The 15,575-nt window shown below is 35.4% G+C and overlaps 1 protein-coding gene across 36 annotated transcripts in view; it reads left to right on the top strand.

The window, feature by feature from the left end:
- The window catches only part of shot (dystonin-like protein short stop), a 733,882-nt gene that overhangs the window by 594,436 nt on the left and 123,871 nt on the right, over positions 1-15,575 (top strand). For 28 of the 36 annotated variants that reach the window (XM_072531672.1, XM_072531664.1, XM_072531657.1 and 25 more), the window contains one exon: positions 4,662-13,557. In XM_072531672.1, the coding sequence (XP_072387773.1) occupies positions 4,662-13,557 (8,896 nt within the window). The remainder of the gene's footprint in view (positions 1-4,661; positions 13,558-15,575) is intronic. The other 8 variants (XM_072531691.1, XM_072531689.1, XM_072531690.1 and 5 more) reach the window with 1 other exon arrangement.

The following is a 15,575-nucleotide window of genomic DNA, read 5'->3' as shown; positions in this document are numbered from 1 at the left end:
TCAGACGAATCGTTCGATTTCAGTGCGAGTTGAAAATTGTAAATTTTTAGCAGTTTATGCAAAACCCACTTTTTACATTTCAATATTTAATTTTTATGGATGCTGTCATTTGATAAATGTCACCTGGTTTTCCACACAAGTAATTAAAAAGAAAAAAGGCAAAAATTATGCAAATTCAGTAGGTAGGTAGAACTCGTAACAAAATAAAACTTAAAATCTCGTTACTTATGATCATATATTATTATGATTATAAATTATAATATGCAAAATTTATATGAGCCGTTGTCTTTTGGAAGGCCCTGGCTGAGGTTCTTCGATAACGATGAGTCCTGGTTCTGCTTGTTCTGGAAAATAAAAGGTTAAAGTTAAGTCATTTATCAAGAAGAGATGAAGATTGCAAAATAGATTGTGAGATTAAACATACCTTCCGCATCGTACTGAGGTTCTTCGATGGCATCGAGTCCTGGCTCAGGGTCTGATTGCTCCATCGTCAATAAAAAGAGGAGAGACACATATCATATATCAAGGAGAGATGAATGACTACAAAATAACTTGTCAGATCCAACATACCTCTCTCTCTTTCTTCAGTTTCTTCTACGTCTATGTCAGAGCTGTCTTCTGGGGACTCAACATTGTTACACAGTCCTTCGCATGATGCGCATATTGGGGAACAATGGAGTCCCGCCTTCCTGCATCCACATTTGCGTTGACAGCCCTTTTTACATTTACATGATATGTACCGGAGTATTGAGTTTGGTGCAGGGTCCAAAGTAGTTGGTACTGACACAAGACCACAACTAGTTTTTTGCCATCCCCACTCACTTGGGTCTTTTTGTTGCTCGTTAGGTGTGGCTTGACCGGATAACCACTGCTGCACCTGATAGTAAACTCTCAGTGAATGTTCTCGTGCAGCAGCTTCGGTTGGGGGCAATGAGGAAATGTTGGTCTTATTTTTGAATGATGAAGATACGTATTGTTTATATCTTAAATCGTTTAGTTTTGTCTCTTTTTTTCCATATAGAGCCGTGAGAAACATGTTTTCTGCTGTGGCAATCTCATCTTGACTTGAATTAGGGTCTTTAAAAGCTTCAATTACCGATTGCAAATCTTTGTTCTTCTGCAGGACTTTAAGAAATTTCAGTTTCCCTTGATTAAACAATGCAGAAGTAGTATCACAACCACTCACACTTTATTTTAATTAACTTACTGGGGAAATACTAGGGGAAATTAACTGAAAACCTTTCAATACAAATCTAAAAAGTGGGTTTTGCAGTCACACCGGTACAAATTGCCAATTTTCAACTTGCACTTGAGACCGAACGGTTCGTCTGTACAATAACCAAAATAGTGGCATTTGTACAGAACTTTAAGTACTTTAATTTCTGTAAACAGACCATTTACTAAAAGTTAACAGTTTTCGAGTTTTAAGCAAAAAACCGGAAAAAAGCAAAAAAAAAACCGATTTCTTCTGGTTTTTTAAATGTTGCGTCACGAAATTTTGTCCGCAAACCTCAGATTCAGATTTAGCACCCCAAAACACATATGGAATGAAAAAATCAGAACTTCCCCAAAACTTTCCTACTGTATCACTTTACAGTACAAATTTACTGAATTAGACTATATTATTGTTTGAAAAAGATCTATCTAATATAGGGATAATTTAGTACCAGTTGTATTCGACTGGTAACGCATACAAGTTATTTATTTTCCATTGTAAAATTCCCAGATGAATTCATCTGGTGATTAATATCATTTGTAATTACCAGTTTGGTTTAGTTATCTCGGTCGAGCCATAATAGTGTTTAAAATATTTGTATAAGAGTTGAGTAAAGTAAGTAGTAGAATTGTTAAATTAGTAAATTTGGCGTTGCAGAATGCAACTACAAGTGGTAGTTGTGTAGACCCCAATCAGAATTTTGATTGGCACCAAGAAACAATTATAATTACTTTGAGCGAATCAGAGGAAGAACCATTTAGCAACCATTCGGACTGTGATTCTAATTATGCTCCTTCTGAATTCTGAACTAATTCAGATAATGACGAATATAAAATCAGTTCCGAGAAAACATATACTGAATAGCCTGAATAGACGGAATAGCCTGGTACTTATACAGTTTCCAGCAAGTTTGTATATTCCTTGTATGTATACAACTATTACTACACATAAATCTTTAAAAATTGACAGATAGATCGCACTCACATTTCTTAAGAATTACCAGTCTATTGCGACTGGTGTATTTAAATACATAATGATACATTACCAGTCAATTACAACTGGTAAGCATACAAGATAATTTAATTTTTCGTAACCGCAGCGAAGGTGTGAGGACTCAACCACTCTTCTCGCTGCCCAGATCGTGTCAAGTGTCTAGTGTCTCCGAAAAGTATTATTGTTTTAAAATTACTATTGTCGAAACAGAGAAAAACGAATTAAAAAGATAGAAAGCGATTGCGTTCTACCCGAGACAAATTGGTTGGGTAAATAAACATTTAGAGTATGTTCTCTGATTTGAAATTCTAAAAAGCGAATTACTAAGTACTTAAATGGGAACTTATGATATTTACATAGAAAACGATTTAAAAAGAAGGATGCGATTTACTCAAGGCAATTTGGGCTGTGTAAATAAACATTTAAAGTATGCCTTCTCGTTAAAAATTTTTTAGATGCAATTCGAATGTTTAAAAAAACTCTTTCAAATATTTGTAAGACGCGAATTGAAACCTTATACAGGATAGAAAACAAATGTTACAATATCATTATATAAAGCAGTAATTGTTTTCCTGGTTAACTATTTCATAATTTGTTTCACATGTTTTATTACTTAGTAGACCTAGGTTTAAAGACCAAAAGAATAAGGGGTAATTCCAGCAATAATCGATACAAGTCGGTGGGGTCGCCCTCTCCAATTTGGCTGAAATTTTACACACAGGTTGTACTAGACAAAAAACATGATTGTCAAATTTTCAGACCTTAATATTCTAAATGGCGGCCGCGGTGCGGTATTGAAGTTTCACGCTTTTTATCACCTTTTTTTCGTATTTCCCCGATTTTTTAGTACAGCGAGCTAAGTATACTTTGACGTCATTTAAAGCCACAAAATGCGAAACAAAGCACTTTTTTTGAAAAATTCATATCTCAAAAACGCCCTCTTTAATTTTTTTCAAATTTTCACAAAAGACGCTTTAACACAAGTACTTTCGAATAAAAGTTGTCTCAGAAATCCTTTTTATATGTTTGAAGCCGCTGCGGCCTATAATAGTCCAAAAAAACGCGATTTTCCCGCTTTTTTTAGCTCTTTTCCTTCGTTTTTCAGTTTCCAAATAACTTTCAGAGGTTTTCTGACAACGAATTCGAATTCTACGGAAAATTTTACACAAAAAATGACTATTTTGAATTTATTTACCACCGATTTTACCGTGTTATAGTGGGCGACACAATATTAAACGCAGAATTGGGCGCTGTAATCAATACATTTTTTGCGCTAGGATTTTATTATTATACCCATTATAATATTAAATTTGTTCGTCTATATATACACAAGGGTGTGTGTGTGTGCGTATATATATATATATATATATATATATATATATATATATATATATATATATATATATATATAGTTTATATTATGCTTATATATATATATATATATATATATATATATATATATATATATATATATATATATATATATATTATCATAATTAAATAAATCACCAAAGCTGTTATAATTGTGATATAATATTACTTATATTATAGTATTATATAATAATACTTTATTTGTCATTTTTCTGTTTTATAAAGAGACCAAAGTTACATTTTGTCCTGCCTTATTTTACTTGAAGGTGATTTTTATGTTCGCATATAAGGAACTGTCAGTTGTACATTTATAGCTTGCCACGCATAAATATTCGGTTTGATTTCTAGTAAACAAATGTATTGATTACGGCGCGCAATTCTGCGTTTAATATTGTGTCGCCCCCTATAAAACGGTAAAATCGGTGGTAAATAAATTCAAAATAGTCATTTGTCAAAAAACCTCTAAAAGTTATTTGGAAGCTGAAAAACGAAGGAAAAGCGCTAAAAAAGGCGGGAAACTCGCGTATTTTGGACTTTTATAGGGCGCAGCGGCTTCAAACATATAAAAAGGATTTCTGAGACAACTTTTATTCGAAAGTACTTGTATTAAGACGTCTTTTGTAAAAATTTGAAAAAAATTAAAGAGAGTGTTTTTGAGACATGAATTTTTCAAAAAAAGCGCTTTGTTTCGCATTTTGTGGCTTTACATGACGTCATAGGGCAATTCTGACACCGGGATCGTGTTCAGCGGAAAATTTTACATTGGAAAACATATAGTGGATATTTGTTTAAGCATATTTAGCTTGCTGTACTAAAAAAATCGGCGAAACACGAAAAAAAATTGATAAAAAGCGTGAAACTTCAATAGCGCACCACGGCCGCCATTTTGAATATTAAGGTCTGAAAATGTGACAATCATGTTTTTTTGTCTAGTACAACATGTGTGTAAAATTTCAGCCAAATCGGAGAGGGTGACCCCACCGACTTGTGTCGATTATTGCTGGAATTACCCTAAGGTGGTGTGTTATTATTTATTTTGTTGTAGTCATACAACAATTGTATGGTATATTGTATTCCATAGGTACATTCAAACATCAAAAACAGAAAATGGAAATGGAACTTCTCCAAAATCCCCAGACGATCAAAGAAGTATAAGACGAATAGATGAATCTGATAATATTACAAATGGTAGACCCCCCGATAAACATACTACGTTTACGCACATTATCCAAGAACCTGAACCGTGGGTAACCACCATGCACTTCAACGAGATAAAATCGTTGAAACGAATACACAGGGTGCATGAGGGTATTAGTACTGATGACATAAATGATATAGAAGGTATTTTAAATCCGTACACTGGAGAGCGATTGACTATCAAAGAAGCTATAGCAGAGCGAATATTAGATGTTAGAACCGGTAAAGTAGTGATATCCACCGATGGTACGCAGGTGTCCATTAATGAAGCACAAAATTTAGGCAAAGTAGATTCTACAATAGCCGAAAGACTGCAGGGACCGTGCGGAATAGCGGAGAACGGAAGAGATCTGACGCTTTTAGAAGCCATTCAACGTGAAATTTACGAAGCAGAGCACGGTTTTCTAGACCCGTCCGAAAAACGTATAAAGGTAACTCATTCTACAACAATAAACCAAGCTATAGATGACGGTAGGGTTGACGTCAATTCGGGCACGTACACTCTCGAAAGTGGGGAAAGAATAGATATTAAAGAAGCTTATAAAAGAGGTTACCTTCTAGAACACACGGAAGTTAAATTACAAACCGGTGCAATTACTTTATCCGACGCAATTACACAGGGACTAGTAGATGAAAGAACTGGTTGGGTTGTGGATAGGAACTCGGGTAATAAATATCAAATTGATGCCGCTGTTAAATGTAACGTAGTAGAAAGTGACGTAAGGGAAATCGTCGATCCTAAAACAGACAACAAAATTACCATATTACAAGCTTTAGATAGTAATTTAGTAAATCCTAAATTGGGAAAATATATTCTAGGTCACGAAAAAATTTCTTTCCTTGAAGCCAAAAGGCGACAATTAATAGTAAAGCCAAAATCTTTAAAAGAAATTATAGATGACAATCTAATGGACGCAGACGGTTTAATATCGTCCCCTACGCATCATACAAAGTTAACTCTATTAGAGGCGGCAAATCGTGGCGTATTAGATTTAGATTCTCTTAAAACTATTTTAGATCTCAGAACAAATGAATACGTTACTCTAAGTGAAGCATTGAAAGAAGGAATTATCTTACACGACAGCAGATTTAGAAACTCCGTTACCAATGAAGTCTTACCAATTCAGGAAGCTGTAAGTCGAGGCTATATAATATCTGTAGTCAAAAAGTCCATCTTTGATGTAGATGGCTTCCAACCGCCTGATAAAACTGACCACATTAGCTTCAATGCAGCGAATACTAAAGGTTATATTAGCAAAAAATCTAACGGAAGTTTACTGGTCAACAAGAAAAATGGAAAACTTCTTCCATTTTCGGACGCAGTCCAATCAGGAGAAGTGAAACCAGAGGTTTATGAAAACCTTATTCGTCCAATAGGTATTGTAGAAAATCAACAAGAGTTAACCCTTCTAGAGGCTGTTTTCCGTGGTTACATCGAACCCAAAACAGGCAACTTGCTGGAACCTTCAACTGGTAAAGTCTTATTTTTAAATGATGCTATAGCTCAGCATTTTATAACACCAGAAGGTGCTGCATTATTAAATAGTCTTTTAAATTTGAACGTCTCCACCAGAGTCACACGTACTCTAGTTCAACGATACGTTACTGTAACTAGTCAAGATGTTACACAAGAAATCATTACATACACCGAAGCTTTGAGGTTGGGTTTGATTAATAACGAACAACAGACTTACACAGATCCTCAGACACACGAGGTTATTCCAATAGTACAAGCTATCAGCGAAGGAAAACTAGCCCCCGACTCTGAAAATTCAGAAAAGATAGTTACAGGTCAAGTAATCAAGACTCCTACAGTAAGTACACCAACTAAAACCTTTAATGATAAGTGTGTTACAACTGACTTTATTACGAACGAAAAGAAATCGTTTGAAAAACATATTTACGCCTTGCCTTCTGAGGGTTTGACACTTTCTCGGGCGATAAATCAAAATCTATATGATCCTGCGCACGGTTTGTTCCTCATTCAAGGTACAGATCGTCAAGTTAGTTTCGAGGAATGTGTTAACCTTAAACTTATTAATCCAAATTCACTAACTGTTGTAGATCCAGTCAGTAAAAATAAACTACCAGTTAATAAAGCTCTGGAGAAGAAAATTATAGATTCAACAGGTCATTATATTTCTTCTGAGGGAAAAATAAATATGCAAGAAGCTATAGAGAAAGGTCTTATTACATTTGAAGAAGTAATGGACTTGGATCAACCGGACAAAACAGTAACAACAATCAAAGTAGTAAGGATAGAACCGAACGTAATATATGATCCATCATCACACGATGTCACATTTTTAGATAATAATCAATCGTCAGATATAGCCACTGCTTTAACTGAAAATAAAATTCCTCTCGAGAAAATTACCATAAAAGATCCAAAAACAAATCAAATTATTCCGGTTAGCCAAGCAGTTGAGCAAAACATTGTGGACTTAAAACAAGGCACTGTTATCGATAATTCTGGTAACAAGATAACGTTGAAACAAGCTGCTCAATTAGGTCTGTTGGCTGTCGTAGGTGCTCCAGTAGTTGCTACCAAAGCAACCATAAAAATAGTTAAACATCTTTTCGTTACCGATCCCAAGACTGGCGAACAAATTCCTGCTGAGGTAGCCCTTGAAAAAGGTATAATAGACCAACCTACACTAGAAAAATTAGAAGAACAAACTAACGCAACACAGCAAGTAGTTTCAGATTATTTGCCTACTCAGGGAATTGCTCAAATTGAGCCTTCCAAAATAAAGACATTAAGTACTGCCACTATTAGCTTATACGAACAAGATGGACCTTCTGAAGCAGATAAAACTCGTGCTCGTATAACGATAGAGCCTAGCTATAAAGTTAAAATTGGCAGGGCACAGTCACTTAGCCCCGAACGTGAGGCTAAGAAAGTTGTTTTACAAAAACTAAGGAAGAAGATCGTGAAACCTAAAGACGCTGTTAGTGCAGGCATTATTGATCCAGAAACAGCTCAGATTTTGGATCAAAAAAGTGTGTTTGTATCTTCTAGCGGAGAGCCTCTTACCTTACAAGAAGCTTTAGAAGCCCAAAACTTAGACGGAGAGCAAGGTAAAATCGTAGATCCCCAGCGAGGTGATTTACTTACTATATACGAAGCCATTGACCGTGGTATATTAGATCCAGATGGTACGAATGAACTCTTAGTGCCTTTAAATCGTAGCCTATCAATTCCCGAACTTGTGAAACAGGGACTATTAGATCCCAGTAGTCATAAAATTGTCCATCCAGAAACTGGTGCTCATTTAAGTATTAGTGAAGCAATTGTCTGTGATATTGTTGATCCTTTGAGTACTTTAGTAGAAAAATCTGGCGATAAAGTCACTTTAGGTAAAGCTTTAGAAATAGGTGTAGTAGATGACGAAAAATCCACTGTTGAGACAAATTCCGGTACTAAAGACTTACAAGAAGCTGTGAAAGACAACATATTTGATGTTGAAATACCTGCCGGACCAGTTGAGTTACCTCCCGCTGGTATGACATTCCCAGTAGCTGTGAAAAGAGGTCTTGTGGATACTGACAAGAAAGAAATTATCCACCCTCTAACTAACGAATCCATTCCATTAGCTGAAGCAATTGAAGACAATTTTATTATGACATTACCTTTTCCCACTAGTCCCGATTCTGTAAAGATAGAAAATGCCTTAGAATCAAACCTAATAGATTCAAAGAATTCCACTTTTAAAGATCCAAAAACGGGAGATATTTATCCCATTTCCGAAGCTGTAGAAAAAGGGTTGCTAGTTTTAAAAGAACCCCTTCACGTAGTATCATTCAGTCATTCCACACCTGTAACTACTTTAACCGAAACTGTTAACACTATTCACACTGTAACTACTAAAACTATCGAGTTACTATCAGGATATGCAATGCTGAGTAAAAATGAAATTCAAAATATAGAAACTGGTTCAGTTATTACTATGGAAGAAGCTCTTCAACAAGGTATTGTTAAAGATGTCAACGAAACTCAGAACAGAACAATTGTAAAGGACATAAAAATGAGCTTTTCAGATGCTTTAAATAAAGGTTTGGTTGATATGAATGCAGGAATTTATTTGGATCCTAGTTCGGGTGAAAAATTGTCAATAGAAAAAGCTTTACAAGAAGGTAAACTTCTAGCAGCTCCTGAAGGTACAAAAGAACTGATTGAAACTCATAAAACAACAGAGTTGACCATTGCAGAAGCTTATGAAACAATATATGATAAAGAGACCAATACTTTCCGTGATCCCGATGATAAAACCAAGGAATTAACATTTAAGGAAGCTTTAGAAAAAGAAATTATAGACCCTAATGCAATAGTATATGATGTGACTTCCAATAAACCTATTACAGTTGAACAAGCTGTCGAAAAAGGACTTTTAGATCCCAAAACAGGAAACGTTAAAGACGAAAAAACTGGCAAATCTATAGACTTCAAAGAAGCTACAAAGAAGGGCTTAATAGCTGTTTTAGGTGGATTAGCCATGCCCGTTGTAGCACCTGTATTAGCTGGTGCTGCTGCTGTAAAAGCAGTCAAGGAATATGCTGACAAGAAAAAAGCAGAAAAACAAGCGGAAGAGATTTATTCACAAAAGAATCTTAAACCAGTTCAAATTGATTTGCCACATACCAAAGACACTACTAAAGAAGAAGTTACTGTAATCATTGACATGCCTCAACAATCTGTCATACTTCCAATAGGAGACGCCATTTCGCAACATAAAATTGAACCTAAAATTTGTAGAGTTATTTACAACAATGAAGAATTACCTTATACAGTACAAGATGGGTTAAATGAAAACAAAATAAGTCCTCTAAATAACGTTCAGATCATCTCAAATCACAAAGTTGTGTTAGTCGATGATTCTAAGATTGCTATTTTGGTCATATCAAAACATTTAACGCCTCAGATGATGGCTGAATTAGGATATTTCGATATCAGAACTCGTACCTTCACAAATCCACAAACAGGGGCGTATATTACCTTTGAAGAATTAATATATGGTTTAGGTATATTTGACCCCAACACAATTTTGGTCAAAGACTCAACCAAGAAACCTCCCATATACATTCCCCTTGAAGAAGCTTTAAATAGAAGACTGATAGACAGACAAAAGGGATACATGGTTGATCCTAAGACAGGCAAGAAAGTACCATTCTTCGAAGCAGTTAAACTGAGATGGATCATACACGTTAACGATAAACCTAAAGAAAAATACCAACCTCTTACATTACAAGAAATTGTAGAAACCGAAAAATTCGATCCTGTTAACGTAACTGTCAAATTAGATGACAAAGAATTGCCTTTGATAAAAGCTATTACCTCCAATATTGTTGATGGTAAATCAGTTACAATACGAGATCCAAGAACGATGCAACTTGTTCCTTACTATGAAGCTGTAGACAAATCTATCGTCGATCCTCAAAGGGGCTTAGTTATCAACACCGCTACACAGAGTACCATGCGGTTTCCTGAAGCATTTGTTAAGGGCTATGTATTAGCTATTCCACGACCTATTTCATTACAAGCTGTTATACATAAAGGAATGTTCGACTTACACACGTGTAAAGTTAACGACCCATTAACTAAATTACCATTATCAATAGCTGATGCAGTCGATCGCCAAATAATCGACGACAAAATAAGTGAAATTAAAGATGTCAAAAGTAATACTTTCATACCTCTCGATGAAGCGTTGAAGAATAATTTAGTAGATTCAATTGAAGGTAAAATTAAGAACACACAAACTGGACAGCTAGTTCCTTTAGATCAAGCTTTGGAGTCTAACTTGATTCGTACAAAACCTGTTGTATTTAATTTACTGCAAGCTATCATTCAAAACTATTATTCATCCCGAACAGGACTAATCTTAAATCCCATAACTGGTGATGAAATTACACTCCAAAAAGCAATTGAATACAAATTAATAGATCCAGTAACTACTAGAATTAAAGACGACAAACGTGGCCGTATAGTTGAGATAAAAGAAGCGATCCAGTCAAATCTACTAGATGTTGAGAAAGGCATCCTTACAAGCCCTCTCTTACCTTTAGATCAAGCTTACCTAAAAGGCTACATATTAAGCACGGTTTTGCCATGGTCTCTTCAAGAAACTTTAGCCCAAAAAGTTTATGACCCCAAGACCGGACAGTTCACTATAAACAACGCAAAGGTAACACTTGTCGAAGCTATAGACGGAGGTATTGTTAACCCCAATGTTCTAACGATTAAAGAACCCAGATCTGGAGATATTATCACTCTAAATGATGCTATTAACTTAAAAATTATAGATCCTGTAAAGGGTACAGCACTAAATCCTTTAACTAACACTGATGCAAATCTTTATGAAGCTTACGATAGTGGTTTAATAGTACCTTACAAGAGTCAAATAACTCTTCCCGAAGCTGTCTTCAAAGGTTTCTATGATCCGAATACTGGTAAGTTCATCAATCCTAAAAATAAAGAAAGACTGAAGGCTTCTAGCGCTATTAATAGAGGCTATGTAGATATATCTAGTACATTGGTAACAATCGACGAAGAAATCGTTACATTTGAACAAGCCATGATTGACGGCGTCATTGATACCAATGAAGGTATTTTGATGAGTTACAATGAACCTGTTGATTTTAGCGAGGCGTTCGAAAGAGGTTTGTTGGTAGAGGTACGACCACCAGTACCACTGAGCGAAGCCATTGCTAAAGGAATTTGTGACGAAGAGTCACAGTTATTCCTAGATCCTCAAACTGGGCAATATATACCTTTAATAGAAGCCATTGAAATCAATTTAATAGACGCTGAATCTGTTAGTGTTAAAGATACTCGCATAGGAATTTGGAGAAAGATTCCTCTTATTGACGCTATACACAACAACTACGTAGATGGAACCACCGGTATGGTAAAAGACTTTTCTAAGGGTGAGCCTTACGAAGTAACGTTACAGAAAGCTTTCTCCTTGGGAATTTTAGTTGATAATAAAGCTGCTGTTTCCTTGCAAAGAGCTATCCATCAAGGTCTTTACGACGAAAACACAGGTAAAATACTGGATCCTAACACGGACAGACGAATTACTTTACATGAAGCGATTCGCAACTTCAACATTAATCCATTGCTTTTGTGTCACTTAGACAAAAATTCTGGCAAACTGCTTAACCTTACAGATACGTGTCGGTTGGGAATAATTGATAAGCGCAACGGTACATTCAGAGAACCCCGTACCGGCAAACCTATCAAACTGTCTGAAGCTTTGAATTCTGGTTTAATAATAGACATTGAAACGGCCAACTTTGGTTTGTATGAAGCTTTAGAAATGGAACTCTATATTCCAGAAGAAAAAGTCTTTGTTCATCCGGCTACAGGTCGCAAATATAACTTAAAGGAAGCTTGTGAAAATGAACTTATTAATCCTGTAACTTCACTTATTAAAAACAGTAAATTAAACAAATATGTTCAGCTACCAGAAGCCATCGAAAGCAATATTATTAATGATGAGTTGGCTACGTATATTTTCCCACACGGAAATACCATTGATCTAGTAGACGCGAAGAATAAGGGGCTGATAGTTACTGCTCATACGCCATTAAGTTTGGAAGAAGCTATTAAAAACTTTTTGTACAGACCAGAATCTGGAAAATTCGCTGATCCAGTCAACGGTGAATATTACGATCTTTCTCAAGCTGTATCTATAGGTTTTATTGATCCAACTACTACAGGTCTACGAGATTTAGCAAACAATAGAGTCAAATCTTTGATAGCGGGTATTCAAGATCACAACATAGATGTTGAAAAGGGCAGAGTTCTTGATTCTAAATCTAAAAAGACTTACAACTTGGACGAAGCCTTTAAGAAAGGTTTGTTGATAACGTTGGAAAGACCTTTGGTAGAGGAGTTTTCACAAAAATCAATAACGGAGTCTCAAGCAACTCCAAAACAAACTAGGGAATGTTCTCTAGAAGACGCCCTTAGGTTTGAACTTGTAGATCCCAGTGTGGCTGTAATAAAAGACTTACAAACAGGTAAATTTAAACCTGTTGGAGAGGCTATCGATGAAAAGCAACTTAACGTTAACAAAATTGTAGTTTTTGATCCAGCTACTGGAAAAGTTAGATCCCTGTGTTGTATGTATGACAAAAGCATTGTTATATATTTAAAAGAACCTCTTTCGTTTATTAAAGCTATTGAAACTAACCTGTTAGACGTTAATACCGGTAAATTTACCGATCCGCAATCCAACGAAGTTCTAACATTGAAAGACTCTATTAGTCTAGGTTTTATTGACCCCGACACCGCTCTTATTAAAGACTCAAATAAAAAGAAATTAATCAAACTTCCAGAAGGTTTTAGAAAGGGCCTCATTGAAGCTGAAAAAGGAAGTGTTCTAGATACTAGTACCTCAAAACTATTCCCACTACAAACTGCTCTAGATACCGGCTTACTTATAACTACTAATAGAAGTTTCAGTTTAATCGAATGTATTACGTACGGCATTTATAACCCGACCACAGGTCACTTTAACGATCCATTTGTCACTACCAACATTATAGATAGGAAAAAGCTTACACTCGATGAAGCTTTATCAGAAAATTTGGTCGATCCAAGTAGTACCGTTGTTAAAGATTCTGAAACCGGTGCCTTCTTGCCACTTATATTATCCATAGCAACCAAATTAGTCGATCCAGTCGAGGGTAAAATATTCGATAAAGTCGAAAATAAACATATAGATTTCTCAAAAGCGTTGGAGAAGGGGTGGATACTACCTGCTGAAGAAAGGGTAAGTATTCAATTTTTAATACAGTTCATATTTCGTATGAATAGTTCTTGCAAGCTTTTAAATTTTTTTGCTAGATTTAGATCATAAGCTCTGCATGAGATGCTTTTTGATTGGCCAAAATCATTGATCATTCATTCATCTTAGTTCGTTCGTTAATTCATCATATCCCAAATTTATATTTATTATTAATATAATTCTAGAAAGGACTTAAATATTTTATTAGTCGATTACCTATAGGTTAACTCAAAATTCGTCCCAAAAACAATGTAGTAGTAATGTCAACGTGACCAGTTCTTCGTGCAAATAAATGGTACAGATTAAGTGAAGCCTATTTCGCCATTTTCATTGAGGAAAGTCAGCGTTGCCAGGTCACCGCAGTCAGAAAATCGTGCGCCGTTGTTAAAATTATCGTTTTTTCTCGTAGAGATTATTGTACTAACTTATATTGTATTAAATTACATGAAAACTTGTACTGGCATCAAACGGCACAGTTAAAAATAGACAATTCTATATCAAAACCCATACATATAAGAAGGGGCGTTCGACAGGGATGTGTGCTTTCCCCTCTTTTATTTAACATTTATTCGGAAGCCATATTTCAAGAGTCTTTGGAGGATGCAAAGATGGGAATCAAAGTGAATGGAGTATTGATCAACAACATACGATATGCTGATGATGGTGTCTTAATTTGTGACAACATAGTCGATCTTCAACAACTTGTCACTATAATCGGAGAATACAGTAAGCGAATGGGATTAGAGATTAATACCAAAAAAACCAAATTTATGATCATCTCCAGAAACTTGGATGCACTTGAAAACTCCACCATAACACTGAATACTAAGTCCATTAAAAGAGTGAGTAAATTTAAATACCTGAGATCGTGGCTTTTTGAAAACTGGGCATCGGACAGGGAAGTAAAATGTCGCATTGAGCAAGCTCGACAAGCTTTCGTAAAATTCAAGAAGGTACTGACTTGTTCAGAATTCGATCTTCAACTGAGAGTAAGGTTTACTAAGTGCTATTTGTGGTCAGTGCTGCTATATGGCGTAGAGGGCTGGACACTCAAAACGAGGGATATAAACAGATTAGAAGCTTTCGAAATGTGGCTCTATCGCCGTATCCTAAAAATACCATGGACAGCGAAAATCACAAATATAGATGTCCTTAAAAGAATAAACCAAGAACGCCAACTTTTCGAAACCATCAAGAAAAGGAAAACGGCGTATCTAGGTCACATCATGCGAAATGAAAAATACCAGTTCCTCCAACTTATAATCGAGGGTAAAATTGAAGGCAAGAGAGGAATGGGACGCAAGAAAATGTCCTGGCTCCGAAACATAAGACAATGGACAGGGATTAACGACATACAATCTCTGATACATATTGCAAGAAATAGAGAATTAATGGAAAATTCGTGATCGCTAACATCCATTAGTGGATTTGCATCTGAAGAAGAAGAAGAATATTGTATTAAACAACAAATCAACAAAGTAGAAAAAATATTATATTTAATTTTGTGTAAAAGAAACAAAAGAAGACAAATAAATAAATAAATAAACCTTCTATCCTAAGACAAATAAACAAAAAAATAATAAATAAACAAATAAACCATCTATACTCAATGCAAATGGCGGCAAAGGCTTAAAAATTTTGACAAGTACGACTTCTTTGTCTTTTAACGATATCGACATCTGTCATTTGTCAACCCGGTTCATTCCATTACCTATTAAATAGGAAATAAACCATGTGTGGCACATTATTAGACAGTTATTTCGTTGGAGAATTCAGGCCTCCATGATTTATCTTTCGTATTAACTCACCTGCCACGCCTATTTTTTGCTAGTTTTAATGACAATTGTCCGTCACGTCAGAAAAGTTGAAACGTTAACGTAAACAAACTATTTACGTACATAAAAATTCTACGCCCTTTTCCTCGTGTCGGGAAGAGGTTGGGTGTGGTTCTTTCAAAAATCATATACAATCTGTTTGTATTATCTTTAAAATTAAAATGAATT

The sequence above is a fragment of the Diabrotica undecimpunctata genome, chromosome 5, assembly GCF_040954645.1.
Source record: "Diabrotica undecimpunctata isolate CICGRU chromosome 5, icDiaUnde3, whole genome shotgun sequence".
NCBI classification, from domain to species: Eukaryota; Metazoa; Arthropoda; class Insecta; order Coleoptera; family Chrysomelidae; genus Diabrotica; species Diabrotica undecimpunctata.
The sequence above is the reverse complement of the archived record's forward strand: the minus strand, read 5'-3'. Positions and strand labels throughout refer to the sequence as shown.